This window comes from Larus michahellis, chromosome 6 (genome assembly GCF_964199755.1).
Source record: "Larus michahellis chromosome 6, bLarMic1.1, whole genome shotgun sequence".
NCBI classification, from domain to species: domain Eukaryota; kingdom Metazoa; phylum Chordata; class Aves; order Charadriiformes; family Laridae; genus Larus; species Larus michahellis.
The window spans coordinates 36,353,129-36,370,975 of NC_133901.1; the positions used below are offsets into that span (position 1 = coordinate 36,353,129).

At 48.1% G+C, this 17,847-nt stretch overlaps 2 protein-coding genes across 2 annotated transcripts in view; one reads left to right on the forward strand and one right to left on the reverse strand.

The window, feature by feature from the left end:
* The window catches only part of SGPL1 (sphingosine-1-phosphate lyase 1), a 33,009-nt gene extending 23,047 nt beyond the window's left edge, over positions 1-9,962 (forward strand). Inside the window, exons 7-14 of the mRNA XM_074591551.1 lie at positions 877-965; positions 2,150-2,255; positions 2,708-2,806; positions 3,853-4,002; positions 4,251-4,489; positions 5,163-5,309; positions 7,088-7,208; positions 7,307-9,962. Of these exons, the coding sequence (XP_074447652.1) occupies positions 877-965; positions 2,150-2,255; positions 2,708-2,806; positions 3,853-4,002; positions 4,251-4,489; positions 5,163-5,309; positions 7,088-7,208; positions 7,307-7,447 (1,092 nt within the window). The 3' untranslated portion in view covers positions 7,448-9,962. The remainder of the gene's footprint in view (positions 1-876; positions 966-2,149; positions 2,256-2,707; positions 2,807-3,852; positions 4,003-4,250; positions 4,490-5,162; positions 5,310-7,087; positions 7,209-7,306) is intronic.
* Positions 9,963-11,192: 1,230 nt separating this feature from the next.
* On the reverse strand, positions 11,193-16,308 carry PCBD1 (pterin-4 alpha-carbinolamine dehydratase 1). Its single transcript, XM_074591556.1, has 4 exons — positions 16,049-16,308; positions 13,028-13,159; positions 12,451-12,531; positions 11,193-11,899 (listed from the first exon to the last, which is right to left on the reverse strand). Exons 1-4 carry the CDS (start codon positions 16,049-16,051, stop codon positions 11,801-11,803), a joined length of 315 nt encoding a protein of 104 aa, XP_074447657.1. The 5' UTR covers positions 16,052-16,308; the 3' UTR covers positions 11,193-11,800.
* Positions 16,309-17,847: the final 1,539 nt, after the last annotated feature.

The following is a 17,847-nucleotide window of genomic DNA, read 5'->3' on the forward strand; positions in this document are numbered from 1 at the left end:
GCTTGAAAAAAACCACCTCACATTTTACTAGGCTGAAATTTATTTGGAAAGGTTTGTGCCCACAGGCTTTTGTGTCCTCTGCATGTCAGAACCCATAAAGGCTGGCCAACAAGAGACAGTCCTCCCACTTGAGGAATCTCGTCCTGTAAAGAATTTTTTTTCATTTGCAACAGCTCTTGAGTTCTAGCATACAATAGTCAACTTGATCAAACAGCTTGTGTGTGTACCTTTCTTGGGTCTTTGAGGACTTACAAGCTCTGGCCTGGTTGACCCAGACCTGGGCTGGCCTCTGCAAAGAGAAGGTGGGAGAGGGCTCAGCACTTTGCAGTGCTGCAGGTTCTGGGAAGGTTTTAGCTCAGGAGCAGTGCCAACCCTGAGCTGGCTCCGTGCCTCAGCGTGGCACTGCTCCAGACCTGCTGGACTTCAGTTAACTTAATACAGAATCAACTTTGTTGTTTCCGTATACGTGGCACAATTAATCTGTAAATCAGACAAACAACCCCTGGGTAATCAAGAGCTAAGTATGTAGTAGTAGTTTCATGAAATGTAGTCATGTTTGCCAGCTAGTGACTGTGCACTATGGTCCCCTCTTGTCAGACTTTTGAGTTGGATATTTTTTTTGTTTTCCCTTTTCACCATCCACCTTTAAATAGAGTAGTCAACATTTATTTAAATGTGCTTCAAGCTAAATGTCAGAAAGCAGCCTTAAGCTGTACTGTGGCTTCTGCTGCCCTTGAAGACCTGAGCCGGTCCTGTTCCTCTTGCCTCTGAAACATCTCTGGGCAGAGATGTGGTGGCAGCATCCCTTTTTTGCATTTCTCTTCTGCAACATGCATGTAAGCGGTTGTTTTTCTTGTTTGTTTCTTTTCACAACAGATGACATCTGGGGGGACTGAGAGCATTCTGATGGCCTGCAAGGCGTACCGGGACTTGGCTTACGAGAGAGGCATCAAACAGCCAGAAATGTGAGCACTACCTCTGCGGCTTGGTTTTCTCTTTGGGAGCTTGTGGGACTTACTGTTTCTCTGAGTGGAGGTGGCTGCTAGATCCCGATACTCCTTCATTTCATAGCTCGTTACTGCCTCCTCCTTGTCCATCTGTGTCTGAAGGGGAGAAACCTGGGTCGAAAGGAGTAGTGTAAAAGCACAGGAACCCTGAAGCAGCCTGGGAGGCATGAATGTTGCTGGGAGACTGTGGTAGCGATGCTGTGCAGATGTATTTTGGCAATACCTGTGTGCTGCTTTAGACAGAGCCTGCTCGTTTCTGCTTTGGGCCCCTCTCGAGCAGAGATTGTCAGGTCCTTTGAAGTGTTTAAGGGGTTTGATTTATTCAGATCAAAGAGGGTTTAGTCTGAAAACTCTGGGACTGAAGTTGGGGCTGATTGGAGCTGAAATGAGGAATTGTGCTAATCATTACACTGCTAATAGAGGATTTGCTCTCTCTAATGTGCTTCTTTTTTCTAGACGGTGCATCAAAAATGTTTCTCTGGGTAACTGCTTACGGGGGGAAAACATAAAAAGAGATGAAATGCTGTGCTGTTCATCTTCTGCTGAATTCCTGCAGTTCTTTTCTTCCCTTTTTAACATTTTTGCATGCTATCAAAGGCTCCGATAAAGATACGATGCCTCAGAAAAAACAAGATTAATTAAGGCTGTTCAGCCACTGCCGTTAGAGATGGGCGACAGCAAATAGTATGTTCATTTGGTGTATTTATGCTGCTCCTTCCTTTTGATATTGTCATATGCCCCTCTCAGGGAGGGTGGCTGGTTGGAGATGGTACGATATTTTCTGATATGACAAGAAATTAACTTTGGTGGGAACTCTGGTTCCTGGTTCACAGAAGACCATGGAGTGGAATAGAATTACTTTATTAGGTTGTCTCTGGGTTATTCAAGATCGAGTGTCCGTCATTTTAGTTCAGAACAGCATGTGGCTTTTTGTCTGTCCCCAAGAGCATTTTCCCCAACTTTTTTTCTTTTTTTAGTCTGTGTGGTTTTTGGCTAGTTGAAACATGCAGCTGGCCTGTTTATGACCTGTCTGTCACACAGAAATATCTACAAGTTGAATTATTTTGTGCTCTTCCCCCTCCTGTTCGTGGTAAGGCTTAGGTGCTGCCTGGGTTGACGTATGCAATCTGTTACTTTTCCAGGTTGGTCCCAGTGAGCGCTCATGCGGCGTTTGACAAGGCAGCACACTACTTTGGACTGAAGTTGGTTCACATACCCTTGACCAAGGCTATGGAAGTGGATGTTCAGGTATTTAGGCAGCATGGCACTCTTTCTGTGGGAAATTAGCATTGTACAGCAAATAGCAAGAAATCTACGTATAGAGAGGGATGAATGCTTCCTGGAAATAAGGAAAAATGGGAAGAGTAAGTTCCTGTCATTGCAGATAAAGTTTTGGTTGAAATAATTGGATGTAAACCATCCCTTTCTGTGATTCATTTAGAACCAAGTAATTTATGTATTTCAGAAATAGCCCCAGATTTCAGATGAAGGCCAACACAAGTGTTATAGTACTTCCAAGTGGATGAGTTAAATGACTCAGTTGATGTCTGCTGATGCTTGTAGCTCATTGCTTTGCTTTCTGTAGGCTTTTGTGTGTTGGTTTTTAAGACCAGATGCTGCATGTTTTCACTTTTTATCTTTTTTGGCAGGGTGGCACTTGATAAATGGAATGTGAGCATCTTCTCTCTTTAAATCTTCAGGCAATGAGGAGAGCTATCTCGAAGAACACAGCCATGCTGGTCTGTTCTGCCCCCCAGTTCCCACATGGAATTATGGACCCAATTGAAGAGGTGGCAGAGGTAGGGTGCCCCTGGGACTTCTGGGTGCTGTAGCAATCAAACCAGCATGTCCTTCTGTACAAGAAGAGCAGAGGGGTTCCGGGATGACAACCAGTGAATCTGGTGGGAGGGTATTGCTGTCCTCAGATCAGGTGTTAACCAACAGCGGGGTTTGTGGGACACAGTTGGGAAGTGAGGAGGAATATGGGACTGGTTTTTTGCACTCTAACTGCTGTGAGAAGGTGGGCTGTAAATACCAGAAGCTACCTGTGGGCATTGTCATAAAGCTGTTTGTGTGGGGCTGGATTTCAGACTTGAGCTGGTGCATGCGGTATGTCATAGCAAGGCAAAGCAGCAAGTCTTTTGCTCATGCTTTGTCTCTGAACTATCAAGTCTGTGCCATAAAATTCTGCTGTAGCTGGAGGCCTGTATTGTGTACATGACTTAGAGCTCGGCTGCACCCACTGCAAAACCAACCAGAAGAGCTCATTCTTTGATACCTGAGAGGAAATAACAGCAAAACATTCTGCCTGGTAAAAAAGCTTTGATTTAGGGCCTACTGGTTGTAGCAAACTTGGCGCAGAAGTCGGAGGAATGCCTGGAAGGCAGTAGGAGTCAAAGGGCTGGGATCTTATTTTTCAAACATGTCTCTTCATTTTTTTTCTCTGTGCTCCAGTTATTTATTTTGTATGTAACCAGCCAGGGCCTCTGATTTTCTTTTCATTTGGGTCACGCCTGTACACTTTATTGTGGATACACCCTTCAGACCGAGTTGTCAACTCTTCTTTGGCAAGTACAGCAAACTGCCAAAATGCAATGTTGTTTTTCCTCTTGCTGGCAACGTTCAAATATGTGGAAGGCAGGAGAAGGCATCCCACAAGTAGTCGGTCCTTCCAGATCTCCTATCCTCAACGGCTTGAGAGTGGCATGATGCTCTCAAAGGGTCCAGGAAACATTTAATTGTGAAATGCAGAGTACCATTTGGTGGCTGCAGTTTGGATGCCCTGACAACAGCGTTTTCTTGCCTGATTGCATGTTACCCACCAGAATCTCTTGTTCATGCACAGCTTGCGGTGAGGTACAAAATCCCCTTCCACGTTGACGCCTGCCTGGGTGGTTTTCTCATTGCTTTCATGGACAAGGCAGGGTTCCCTCTAAAGCGTCCATTTGACTTCCGTGTAAAAGGTGTGACCAGCATTTCTGCCGATACCCACAAGGTAAGAAGGAGGGAAGAAAAGTCTTCCAGAGCTTTTGTTTCTGGGGAGCAATTCCAAATGCCATCCATGTCTTCAGACATTTCTGCTAAGCAGAGGAGCACTGAAGTGCAGGGGTGCGGGCTGCCCTATTCTGATGCTTTGTGCAATGCACCAAAGTATGGGCAAGTGGGCTCTTGGTGACTGCATGATGCTTGAATGTGTTCCTGTGCCCTCCTGCTGCTTTTTAATGCTTTCTGTGCCCCTTGCAGTATGGCTACGCTCCCAAGGGCTCCTCAGTGGTGCTATACAGCGACAAGAAGTACAGGAGCTACCAGTTCTTTATAGCCCCCGACTGGCAAGGGGGCATATACGCCTCCCCCTCCGTGGCAGGCTCTAGGCCTGGTGGAATCATAGCCGCGTGCTGGGCAACTCTGATGCACATAGGGGAATCGGGCTACGTTGAAGCTACGAAGAGGATCATTAAAACGGCTCGTTTCCTCGAATCAGAGTATGTGCATGCCTTAGTGTTTTGATCACCCTCTTTAACCCTGTTCTGGACTCCTTTTCCCGAACTGCCTTTGTTTCTCTTGCAAATTCATTTTTTTTTTTTTTTTCCCCACTGGAGAAACTATAGCATCTTACCTGCTGGGTGGGGATCCACTGGGCAGTTACGGGAGATGATGCTTTGTTTAGGCACAAGTTGCTGCCCTGTGCCAGATAGCTTGGAGGCACAAAGAGGAGGGGTGCAGGCATCGTCTTTTAGCTGACTTTGCTTCAAGAGTTTCTTCTGCCTCAGCCATGGCTGAGGGGGAATCTGGAAGGGCTTGCTGATGATGATAAAAGAAGGGTTACACTCTCTCATGTTGGGGTGCTTGTATTGCTAGGTGAGCTGATAGCTGATCTTCTCTGCTACTCTGTCTTCCCTTGCCTCGCTGTCCTCCCTCTTTTCCATTTCTTCCTGAGTGTTTTTAACTTTAGGGCCTCTAATGACCCTTGCAAGTCCCAACAGCCTGGTCTGATTGTGTGATTTTTATTTTATTTGTTTTTTTTTTGTTTTGGTTGGGTTGTGCTGTCATCTGTTCCCTACTGTAGCTTTTCCTTTAAGGCTCCAGATAGATGGACAGAATGTCTGGCCCCTGTAACCCTGGTCCGTCACTTCTTTTCTCCTTTTTCTTTTTAAGGTTGAGAAAAATTGACAGCATCTTCATTTTTGGGAAACCTGAGGTGTCTGTCCTCTCCATTGGTTCAGACACTTTCGACATTTATCGATTATCTAATTTCTTAGCTGCAAAAGGATGGAATTTAAACGTCCTACAGTTCCCTTCAAGGTGAGTTTGTGGAGAGCAGTGGAGTTATGTGTGTAGCCAGGGTATGCAAGATGTTCATCTTCAGGCCACGTAGCTCTTTAAATTTGCTGAGTGATGTTGTCTCTCTCTGATCATAGAATAATAGAATAATTTGGGTTGGAAGGGACCTTAAAGGTCCTCTAGTTCAACCCCCCTGCAATGAGCACGGTCATCTTCAACTAGATCAGGGTGCTCAGAGCCCCGTCCAACCTGACCTGGAATGTTTCCAGGGATGGGGCAGCCACAGCTTCTCTGGGCAACCTGGGCCAGTGTCTTACCACCCTCATTGTAAAAAAACTTCTTCCTTATATCTAGTCTAAATCTACGCCCTTTTAGTTTAAAATCGTTACCCCTTGTGCTGAAAAATTTGTCCCCATCTTTCTTATAAGCCCCCTCTAAGTACTGAAAGGCTGCAATAAGGTCTCCCCGGAGCCTTCTCTTCTCCAGGCTGAACCCCCCCAGCTCTCTCAGCCTGTCCTCACAGCAGAGGGGCTCCAGCCCTCACAGCATCTCCGGGGCCTCCTCTGGCCCTGCTCCAACAGCTCCGTGTCCTTCTGCTGTTGGTGCCCCAGAGCTGGAGGCAGCACTGCAGGGGTTTCTCCCCAGAGCGGAGCAGAGGGGCAGGATCCCCCCCCTCGCCCTGCTGCCTACGCTGCTGGGGATGCAGCCTGGGGTGCGGGGGGTTTCTGGACTGCCAGCGCACATTGCCGGCTCGTGTCCAGCTTTTCACCCACCAACACCCCCAAGCCCGTCTTGGCAGGGCTGCTCTCAATCCCTTCATCCCCAGCCTGTATTGATACAGGGGGGTGCCCCAACCCAGGTGCAGGACCTTACACAAATAGATAAATTGTGTTCAGAATTTTCCTCTGCAGAGAAGAAATTACTTTTATAATTGGTGATATATAGCAGTTAAAGCGGTGAGGATAAGGCAACAGTAATTTTAATGAGCCTGACAGAGGACATATCTGAGGCTTCCTTTCTGTTTACCTCTGTCTAATACAAGCAGAAAAAATATAAATAGCCAGGGCTTTATCTCACGTTAGTTAACTGAGGGTTTGTGGATTTATTTATTTAATTTTAGTATCTTCTTGCTGCCAAGTGAAGATTAAAGTAATTGAAAGAACAGTGAAGGGCTGATCATTTTCAGTGAACTTTCCAGCCTGGTGTACAATGAATGTTTGACAGAGAGTTTCCTTGAGTGGGTAGTTGTTGTTTTCCTGTGGGTAAAAGGGGCAAATGTTCTCAGATGTAGCTGTGCTGAAAAAAAATTTGGACTTGCAGTTAGTATGAAGCGAACTCTAGAGAGCCTGAAGCGATAGTGCAGAGGTGTGAGTAGCCCTGTTCTTCTGGTGGATGCGAACTTCCTTGCTGTGGGGATCTGATGGCTTATCTAAGCTGGAGAAGGAAGGGGTAGAAAATGATGGCAAGGATTGCCGTGCTTGCAGGCTGCTGCGTTTTTTCTCACCAGAGGTATCTGTAATGAGGTGAGGAAATTACAGGCGTTTTAACTGTGTACGGTGGAGTCAGGAAGGAAGGAGGAGCTGCTGTTTTGCAGAAGAGCTGAACTCTCTGCAGCAAGTATTTTGCTTGGATTACTTTAATGGGGAGTAGAACGTCTGCTCCCTTTATACTGCTGAAATGCTATTTTAAGGAGATACATGGTTGTCACTGGCCAGGGAAGGACTAAATTGCTGTTGGTTGCTCAGAAAATGTGGTGCTGTACACAGGTGAGATGGTTAATCTCTCCCCTGCCTCCCCAGCATTCATCTCTGCATTACGCAGTTGCACACGAAGCCCGGTGTTGCCGAACAGTTCCTGAAAGATGTCAAAGACAGCATTGAGGATATCATGAAGGACCTCAATGCCAAGACCACAGGCATGGTAAGGAGGCCAGTATGGAGTGAGGGTGTGTTTGGGGTGAGTGTGTTTCTCTGATAGCATTAACGATCCTATGTAATGACCTCTTCTTCTCTGCTTAGGGAGCCATCTATGGAATGGCCCAGTCCGTCCCAGACAGGAGCTTGGTAGCGGAGATTTCTCAGGCGTACTTGGATGGCCTCTACAGCACGGATGTTCCTTGCAGTGAAAAGCACATGAACGGCTCTCCTGGCCACCACTGACTGTAGTGCAACAATCGGTGCCTTGCCAACTAGCTCTGGGGTGGTTCGAAAGGCTTCCTAGGGGAAGAGATTGCAGTAAGCCTTTGTTCCTACAATTGCAGGTCTGATGGCGGCTCGATCTTGAAAACTTCCTTCCCCGTCTTAGTCTGTTCTGAAATCTGCGTTATTTTTATGCCCAACTTTAGTTTTGGGGCTTTTCTTCCCTTCCCCCTGCCTATTTTCATCATGACTATTGATGGTGAATCAAATGTCCATTCCACAACTCCAAATTCCTCAGGTATTCTGCGTGTCACTTCATTCCTTGCTGTTTCTTCTCCTCACGCCTGGTATTGAGACAGTGTCCAGCCAAGTGTTAGATTTGCGTTCTCATGTTGTGCTCCAGAGCTTCAATCTTCCCAGAAGTTGAAGGTAGAAAATAAATGGAATATTTTGTTTTCTTTTGAGTATTCCTCCAAGCTGCTGCATTTAACGGACTGTGCTGGGAGCCTCATATCTATGTAATGCAGAGCCGATAAATTGGCAAAGGAAAGATGGTCATGTACTCTTTTTGAAAATCCCCTCTGGAGATCTCAGTGAGACTGCAGTCAATATCTGCTGAGGGGAAGAAAACCCAACACAAAATCCGTTTCTGGAATCTCTTCATTTGAATAACAGCAGAAATAGAAACCAAGCGGGTGGTGTAGGGAAGGGAACTGCACGGTACTGGAAATCCTAGGTACATAGTAACTGTTTTGCTTCCCTGCCTCTTCTAGAAGACATGCATTTACCACCTAGAGTGCTTGTTGTACCTTGCACAATTCTGGAGGGATGTGCAAAACGGTGATTTCACTGTTCGTAACTTGACGGTTTTGCACTATCTCCCGTTGCTGTAGAAGAGTCAGTCATGCCCTGGCGTGTGTCACGGCTAGGGACTTCACGTGCAAACGGATGGCGCCAAAGCTGACCTTTTTTTTACCACGATCTTTTAGTATAAAAAGGTGACTTTTGTAATAGTAGTAATCTCTGCTCTTTGCACTGATTCTTTTAAGGCACATTCTCAAAAGGGCATTCACCATTGTGCCTTGATGCTTCTCTGGCTTTTTTTTGTGGGACGCCAGGGAGGGTTTGGGGGTTCAGCTGTTGACTGCAGCGCTTGCTGTGGTTGTTTCCTTACGGTACTATACTGAAAAACAAACCTCAAAGGCAGACTGGCCTCAGAGAAAGCACGCCTGCCTGAAGGTAGAATAGGAGTTGTATTGAGCCAAGTCCCTTCGCAGTATTACAAAGATGCTGGTGTAGCTCTGAGAGGCAGATGATAGACTGCAGCACGTTGGAGGTGTTCAAGCCTTAGGCACGTGGCTCACCCTTCCTGTTTTTCTCTGCTGTTTTTACGGTGAGAGAGTTTTCCCAGTGCAACCTGCGAGGCAGTTGTGGCCTTAAGGACAAGCTAGAATCTCTTGAGTTATTAAGCAGCGGTGGAATCACTCCTGCAGGGTTTTCCTCTGTGTTTCCTCTCAGCTTTTTTGCATGCTACTGAGAGTTTCCTGGGCAGATTCAACACTTGGGTGAAGATTTTTTGCCACATCTGCAGTGTCTTGTGCAGGGCATCTGAAGGCATCTGTCTTTCTGCTGTAGAGGGCTTGTTAGCCCAAAGCTGACCTTCACTGGCTTGACACAGCTGAAGCACACACTTGCACAATAATTATACCGAATGAAATTGCCAGCCACTGCACAAACCAGCGCAGCAGCCTTGGGCCCAGTGATTGTGGGAAGAGCACTTGCTTTTTTAGCAGGTGTATTCTCAGTGCTAGGAGACAAAAGGATTTTGGCCATCTGCCCTTAAATTGATAACTTCATGCATGTCTCTGAGCTCTTTTGAAAGCATATTGCCTGATAGTCTCTTGGTGGTGTTACCAGCTCTGGCAGTCAGCATTTTTGTTGGACCTATTTATTCTGTTAACGTCTTGCCAATGCGACCATTACTGCATCTCTGAGTTTGCTGTACTTTGAAGACAGTCTTAAGTGTCTGGCTACTGTGATGGTTCTCTTTTGAACCGGGATTTCAAAAACAAAACAAAAAAGGGAGGTACTCTTTTTGTTTCCGCTTTAAAAGAAAGAGGGGATGGATTGGGTTGGGGTTACGGAGAGGAAAACTCCCTCCCCTTCCCTGGTTGTGTTCTCCTCTGAGGAAGTAACGGATGTTACTGTAATGGATCTGATGGATCAGTGCTCCATTTCACATTTTTGGATGTATTTGAAGATGTTATTTGTAAGTCAATGTATTCTATTCTGGGCTTCACTTACTAGTAATATTTGTGGGTTTAATTATTTTATGTGTATTTGTTCTATACTGTAAATGTAATCTTCTGGTCAGGAATAGGCCACTGTAATTTACCGGTGTGTAGTCTTTATTCATCCTTGTCATCTAACATGTAATCTGCATCTCCTTTATCATGCCAAATGGTCTTATGAAAATGATGTGATTAACAGGCTGTATAATTATTTCAAAGACAAAAAAAGAATTTTGTGGACTGGATTATGATCTGAAACTGGATGGTACTTTAGACCTGGAGGGATCTTCGCAACTATTAATTCATGTGAGATTTCTGACTGTCAGGTTTTCCAAGCGAGACACTAAATTTGTTGCTTGTACAAAGCACTCCCAAGGGATTTGCATGCTCTTAGGTACTAGACTGAAGAATATCCCATGGGATGGACCAAGAAGAGATGTGTGTCTTCATGCCATGGATTTCACCTGCACTTTTTGGATGACTTGAGGGAGGGGGGAGTGGAAGGGTTGCGTACAACACAATAATATCTTGCCCAATAAATACACATTGACTTTCTAAATGAACAAATGGGACAACTTCATCTGATGGCAGTATTCTGTAATTTGCCACTGTAAAACTGTAGGCTGAAATAGCTGAAGAGATGGTGAAAATGGGCCTAGTTTGTATTAAAATGGTGCATTTAGCTATTTAGGCTCATTGAACTCTTATTTTTCTGTTTCGATGCCCGTTTGAATGAACGGGGACCTGTTGCTCCTGGTCTTTGCATGTGCACAGCCTAGTTTGTGGCAGGGAGAACGGTTTATGGATTTTACTAACTCTGCCCGAGGACTGCTGTTTCGTCCTGTCAAGATAAAGGTGGTGTCCTGTGTCTTCTGTGTGATGTTCAAAGATGCTGAAAATTGTCATTTAAGAGCTATGGATTTTCTTTTAATACTTCATAGAACTTTAATGGGTTAAAAAAAAAAAAGACCTGAATTGAGTGTTTGTAGTGTTTCTCCCGGACTGTTACTGAAAGCAACTATTGTTGGTTGCACAGCAAATTGTTCCTGTTACATCGAAAATACAGAAATTTGGCTGCAGACTCACTGAACGCAGAGACCATTGTTGTTACTGGAGTGAAGATCTTACACCACCAAATCCACCTGCAACCTCTTGGGGAGATACTCCACCGTAAGCAACTCCTGGCCCAGTGCTGCTTTCGTGCCTTTTGATTGTGTTTTCCCTGTGTTTGTGCCTTGGCTATGCCATACTTCTGACTTTAGCACAAGCAGTTTTTACCCGATAATCTCATTCTCTTTCAGACCCTGTTCTCTTTGAGGTGCGGGCCTGCGAAGGCACGTGCCATTTCTCCACGTTGCTTCCACAAGAAGCTTTTCCATGGCAGAAGCACGTTCTTGAGAGCAGTCAGGCCAGTACCTGCCTTGGGAAAACCTGGCGGTGTAATTTTGACAGTGAGGTCTCCTTCCAAACTGGCATCAGGTTAACCAAGAACTTTATTGTAAACATTTTCAGTTGGTATCCTACTAAGGGCCGGTTACAATAGGGATGAGATCACATGCCTGCTTCTAATACTGCTAGAAAGAGGTTACAGTAATAACCAGATTGCACATCACAGTTGCTGGTATGGTATGGAGAAACCAAAGGGTTCACGTACCACGTTTTGGGTAGAAAACATATTCCGGTAGGTAAGGAGCAGTAACACAGTGGCGGGACAGGGTCTGGCTCTGGAGAGATGCACTGGTGCAATTGTGTAACATGGCTCCTGGTAAAAGGGCACCTGTGCTGAAAGCCCCAGAGGCTCAGCAATTTGCGGGCTGGTAGCGCGCAGCTAACCGAAGGGGTTTAAGAATGGAAGCGGCAAGATCAGAGCTGGATATACGTACGGTGCCCAAGAAGTGCCTCCATCCATCTCAGCTGCAGTGGGAGGGGGTTTTGGCGTGGCGTTAGGCAGTCTGGCTCCGGGAATTAGTTTGGAAGCGGGAGAAGGCTCTAGGTGCAGCCATCCAGGCGAGATGCGGGTTGTAGCAGCGGCAAGAGTTGATTTTTTTTTTTTTTTTTTTTGGCTTCATGTGTGTGTCTCTAGTCAGGAGAGAGAAGCTGCAACCTGCTCAATGAAGCTGGCCAAGTTGATGTCTCGCTCCGATAAGCCTCCACACTCGTGGGTGCTCAAGGTGATGTGAACCTAAACCAGGCAGACAGACCGACCAAGTGTTGCTGGCAGAAAGAGCAGGAACGGTTTTCCCCCCAGTGCTGCAGACAGTTTGCATCTGATGAGGCAGGTAGCACCATTACTTTCTCCAGACTTGTTAGGAAAATTCCCCGGGGGTGGGAGAGGTGGTCTGGCATTTTGCCTGGTTTTCTCCTTCCTACAGCTCGGCCTGGCCACAAGCTGTCACTGCCACCCCTGCCTTGGGCACGGCAGCTAGCTGTGCCTACTTTTCAACTCTTTCTCCAGACGCTTTTCCCCTTGCTGCTGCTTCTAATACCGATTTTAAAAAAGCAACCCTGGTGCCAGGCTACAGGCAGCTACTGCTCAACTGGACAGGTGAAAAAAGGGGGAGGAAAGGATCTGTGGGTGATAGCTGCAGGCTGGCTGTGCCGTGCCGAGGGAACAGCATCTGAGGAAAGAGGTCCCACTGATCTGAACGGCACTGGCCGCTGCTGTTTTATGCCTCACGGAAGGGATGTGTTCCCTGAAGAGCTCCGGTTGTCCCCACTGTCCCTCTTTCTTACCTTATTGTACACATTGAACCATTCGGGGTGGTGATCTAGTTTTTCTGCCTGTAGAGCCACTCTGGTCATGAAGCCAAAGGCCTGCCCAGGGGAGTATTAAGAAAAGTTAGCTCTGAACCGCTTACCCTCCAATATATTGTTTTTCACACCATTGCCATTAATAATACACCACATTTCTAGGTAACCCAACCAAATATAAGGCCTGGGACGTTCTGTAGCTTTGTTGGGGTTTTCATAGAATCACAGACTGGTTTGGGTTGGAAGGGACCTTAAAGATCATCTAGTTCCAACCCCCCTGCCCTGGGTCGGGGCACCTCCCACTAGACCAGGCTGCTCCAAGCCCCATCCAGCCTGGCCTTGAACACTTCCAGGGTTTTCCTCTTTTGGGGGAACTTTTCCTAGATAAACCATGTGCTGGGTTGAGCACTTTGGTGTCTTGGCCGGATTACCTTGCTCAGCCATTACATTTCAGGAGAAACATGGAAGGGTTTCTTTGGCTGAGCCTTGCAGATGGGACTCCCTGCTCTGCAAACCAGGTCTCCCGTGTTGTAAAACTCTGTACCGCCGATGCTCGTACCCGGTTGAAGTCCTTGAAGTGGAACTCTTTGAAGATGGCGTCTCTGCCTTCCACCTCGTTCCACCCCACGGCTCTCAGGTTTGGCAGCAGCTGCTCTCTCTCCTCCGCACTCAGCCTGTGAGCTTTTCCTGCCTGACACCACAGAAAGGAAAGGGAAGAGGAGCAGGTCAGCATGGTAGAGGTAGGATGAAGGAGATGTTCAAAGCAGTGAGGCATCCCGTGGGTGGTGGGGTCACGGGTCGCAGCTGCAGATGAGGTGGGAGAGTTAGGGGGTGTGTGTGCGGACCTGATTTGGGGGATGCTGAGGATAAGGGATATGATATTGTCCTCTGCTCCCTGCCCAGGGTACATCCTGCACGTACCTAGGTCAAGTGAAGTCCAGCTTGTCACTTTTGTCCTCTGAACGGCAACACATACCACTTTACCAGTGTATTCATTATAACCCCACGTACTAAGAAATGATGGCTGTGTGAGGTTAAGCTCCCAAATACATTACGTATAATTTTCTGGAAAAAAATCCAACTCTGAAACTCTGTGATGGCTTCTAGAACTCACAATTGCTTGCTTTTGAGGTTTGCAAAGTACCTTCCTGAAGCAGGAGGGCTTTATTTGCAGGTCATCTGCACTGGAAGACTGCTTTAGAGGGGAAAGAAGCAGTGTGAATCAGAGTTGAGTCACGCTAAATTGGAGTTCAGCTCCTTTTCCTTTTCAGTCTCCCTTACGTTATGGAGTTTAAGAGGCTGTTTCTGTCTGAGTAACAAAGGGCAGAGGGAGGGATTGTGATTTAGCATTGTCTTCCCCTCTTGGGCAGAGCTGCTGTTATTTGTTCTTTAAGGTGGGGAGGGAAAAGTAGCAGTTCTTGTCTGTGGGGAGTGAATAGGAGCAAAGAGGAAAATAAAATGGAGTTCTTGGGGATGGGGGCAACCTGAGACAGTGTATCTTCTGGCTCAGTGGGGAAGACGGGAGTGAGTGTGGAGGGGTATTGCTCTATCTGAAAGACTATGTTCTGGCAATTAAAATTCTTTCCTAGTGGGTGATCTGATCTTTCGAGTTGGTGAGGATTGTTGTTTCTCAGTGACAAAGACCAACATCTCTTTGCAATTTGTTTTCCTTTATAAGCTGTAGAGCAAAGCGTGGCAAGTTAGATACCAGTGCCAACAGATACTGCCCACTGTTTCTTGTGGCTGTTTGGTAAGCAGCCCCTTGAGGTGCTTGTTTGGCCGTCGATGCTCAAAAGTAGCATCTTAAAACAGCTGAGGAACTCAGGCAAATCATCCTTTCCTGTAGTTTACCTCTTCACAGGCTGTACAAAACCAGAGAGGCAGCTGCGAAGCTGATGTTTTTGTGAGTTCTTATTTGGTTTTGCATGTTTTGAGGAAGATTGGAAAGATGGTGTCCTGTTCCCATGTGTGCTGAACCCCTTAGCTCAGGGATGGCAGGGCGTGGGATGGTTCCTGTCCCCCTGGCATCGCAGCTGTGTGCTCTCCCTCTTGCAGGTTGTTTGGGGAAAGCCTTCCTCGCCCATGCGTGCTCTGGCCTCACTGCTAGCGTGCAAACCACCCCTGCCACCCTCCGGTTTGGATGGCCCCCTGCCAGCCCCAGCTCCGTCACCCCGCTGGTGTCAACCCCATCCCTTCCCGAGCGCTGGGTTTGGAGGGAAGGTAGGGAGTAAACACAGCTCAGTGCAATAAACCCTCAGCCGTTGCCCTTCTGCGCTGATGGCGTGATAAGCTGGGCGCGGGTAGCTTAGCAACTGGATAACGTGGGGACGGAGGCTGGCTCTGCATGGGGCTGCTGGCAGGGGAGAACCGAGGGGGTCTGCACTGGGGGACTCTGGTGGCGGCGGGTGGTGGAGGAGGGGCGTAGGGGCTGCACCAGGTTTTGGGACCGGGGCAGAAAGCTCCTGCTCGTGTATCGGTGCTAAAGACAGGAAAGGCTGTGTAAAGCTGGAGCTCTTGCTTGGCTGGAGCAGAGGGGTATGGATGCAGGGGGCTGGGTGCCGAGCCAGCCTCCAAGAAATCAGGCTCCTTGGGAGGGATGTGGCTTAATTGTTCTCTGAACCCTTTTTTGCATCATGACTACATGGGGAGGATGGGCCCGGGGGCTTTTTCCAGGCCCAGCTCCTCTCCAAGAGCCCAGCACCAGCGGGAGGCATGGCCAGGCTGAGTTTTGGCCAAGGGACCACACGAAAGCCAGCTCCTCCGGCTGTGTCTTGTGGTGGTGAACCCCCTGCCCGCTGTACCCTCCCTGTCCTCCACCCTGCTCCCTTCCCCTTCCCTCCTCCTCCAGCCCAGCCTGCTGTTGTCAGTGTGGCATGTTAATGCATTCATGTGCGTTTACTCCTTTAAAACACACTCTTCTCATTAGGGAAACTTAATTATTTTGTTTTCTTTTGCTGGCTCTCAACTGCCAAGGCGCTGGGATTTTTTTATTTTATTTTTTTTGCCAGCAGGAAACCCAAGTATATGCATTGTGCAACCGAGGGAGAGGAACCAGCACGGGAAGCTGGGAGAGGTCTGGAGATGAAACATCCCTCTCTGCCCAAACTAACAGCTTCCCTTTTAAAGGTGACTTGTCACCTGGGAGAAGGTAAACAGCCCTGGCATGAGCTGGACCTGGGGGCAGGGCTGGAGCAAGGTGGGCCAAGAGGCCCACGGTTTCTGAAAGCCGATTTCCAGCTGTCCAGGGTGGGTTGCAGGCAAAGCACGCATGGGGGATCATACTTGGCACGCCAAATTTGAGTAGGGGGGATGACACTGGCCGCGCAGCCTTGCTGACAGACCCTTTTCCTCCCCCTGGCCGAGGAAGCGAGCCTGGAGAGCAGTGGCTTTGGTAATCCAGCAAGCAGCCGGTGGAGCTCCTGGCGTTACTTATTAACCACAGCACAGAGCTCTGCTCCTTTCTCCCTCAGCCTCCTGCTTCATCTCAGAGGCCGGAGCTGCCGCTGAAACCTTCCTGCCCCCCCGCGTCCTTTGCCGCTGACCTGCAAAGCAAAAGCCGGATTTCCCAGCAGCGACTTACCATGGCCGGCGGGTCTCCCGGGTCTCCGTCCCCGCTGGTGCTCGCCCTGCTGTACCGTGCCGTACCGTACCGTAGCCCGGTGGAGCTGCTGCTTGTCCGGGGCGGCGGGAGGCGTGGCGAGGGGGCCGGGTCCACCCACGGGAACCGCTGCCCGGCAGCGGTCACCCCCCCTCTCCACGCGGCCCTGGGACTCGGGCGATGCTGAAAAAAGGGTCTCTTTGAACCCCTCGGTGATGCGTCCACCCCTGAACCACCCACCCCTCTCCCGTAGGGTCACTTTTTTTTTTTCTTTTTTTTTAACCTGTTGCACAAGGAAAAGGCAAGAACGGGCTGGAGAAGGGGCAGTTAAAGCTGGTGCTGCTGGCAACACGTGTGATGAACGTGACAGTTGTCCTGGCGTGAGCATACGTGTGCCTCCCAGCCCTTTGAGCTCTTTGCAGTGATAATCACGAGCCGAGGGCTGCATTGTCTGGGGACAGCCTGGATTATATCGCAGCACGTGGACCCAGGGCCGGGGTAGTGGGGGGAGCATGTGCAGCACAAGACTTCTGAGCATTTTTGAGGTGTTTTCTCCTGTTGCCAAGGGAACGGTGTCTGCACGGATGCCATGTGCTGCTCCCCGGCGTGTTTTTGCACTCCAGGCCTGTCGTGTTTGTGCCCGTGTCCTGCAGCTCATTGTCTGCTAAAGCCACTCACGTGATGGGCAATTTTCCAGTGGTGACAACAATTTTGTACCGTGCTGATGTACGTGGTAGACAAAAATTCAGCACCCCGCTATACTCTCATGGCTTTCATTACCCTTGAAGCAATTGATTCTGGAGATTTTTTAACATATTGTGACATACATCCCTTATATATACTCTTGTGCACATTTTGTTTTCTACTGTTAGGGTTTGTGGGTGCCACAGAGATGATTTGTTTCTCCCGCGGGCAAGTTAGAGGGATGCAAATTCTTCCTTTAATTCCACCCCCCACCTCCCCCCACCCCCCCGTATTTGCTTCTAAGGTTAATGAAAAGGAAAAATGGGCATCTTTTGTGTCCTGGGTGACCCTGAGTGTCTGTCTGGGGAGAAAAGACTTGGGGAGCAATGCAGCACCTGGGAAGAAAATAATTGTGTGCAGATAGGAAGCTGGAAGCTTTGATATGGATGAGAAGAGGAGGGTTGCTCTACGGTTTCTAGCAATGAAATCAGGAGGTGGGACTGTTTGTAAGGCTGGGAAAGGCCAGCAGAATATTTTCTTGGCCTAAGTTTGAATTGCAGGACTGTCAGTTTCACCAGCACAGCCCAGCAGAAGTGCCCTTGTAAATAGTGGCACAAACAGGAGGAAAAGGAAGCAGTAATGTTGTTGTGAAGTTGCAGGTGGAGATACGGGTGCTGCAGATAACAGCTGTGTTCGGGTGGTCTCAGCTGCGGTTTTGTCAAGAAAATGCAGTGGCTATTTTGATGATGGTGACTTGTCTGGCCATTGAATGCACTTTGGCTAGGTGACAGTGCCTCCGTTGCCCTCCCTATCGATTTGGAGATAGGGAGGAAGCAAATACCCCATCTGTCATGGTACCCCGCTTTCCCTCCGTTGGATTTTGTTCTGGCACAGCTGGGAGCCGATCTGATTTACCTTGCCAATACGCCCCCTTGCCAGTCCAGAGCAACTGACAGACACCTCAGCTCATTAGAGGTGAGGATTTCTGTGGTTGGAGAACATCAGGAGAAAAACGATTAATTATACTGTGTCTACTGATTACCCAGCTCCTTTGTAATGGCATTTTCTCTCCTAACTTATAAATCAAGCCTTAACTG

What these genes read in the sequence shown, in the direction of transcription:
- PCBD1 (XM_074591556.1), bottom strand. An exon ending in ACTTCAAGGACTTCAACCGG is followed by an intron (nt 12,532 to 13,027) that starts GTACGAGCATCG and finishes TCCCCTGGGCAG; the next exon opens with GCCTTTGGCTTCATGACCAG. An exon ending in GGTTCAATGTGTACAATAAG is followed by an intron (nt 11,900 to 12,450) that starts GTAAGAAAGAGG and finishes TGCCTGGTTTAG; the next exon opens with GTTCACATCACCTTGAGCAC.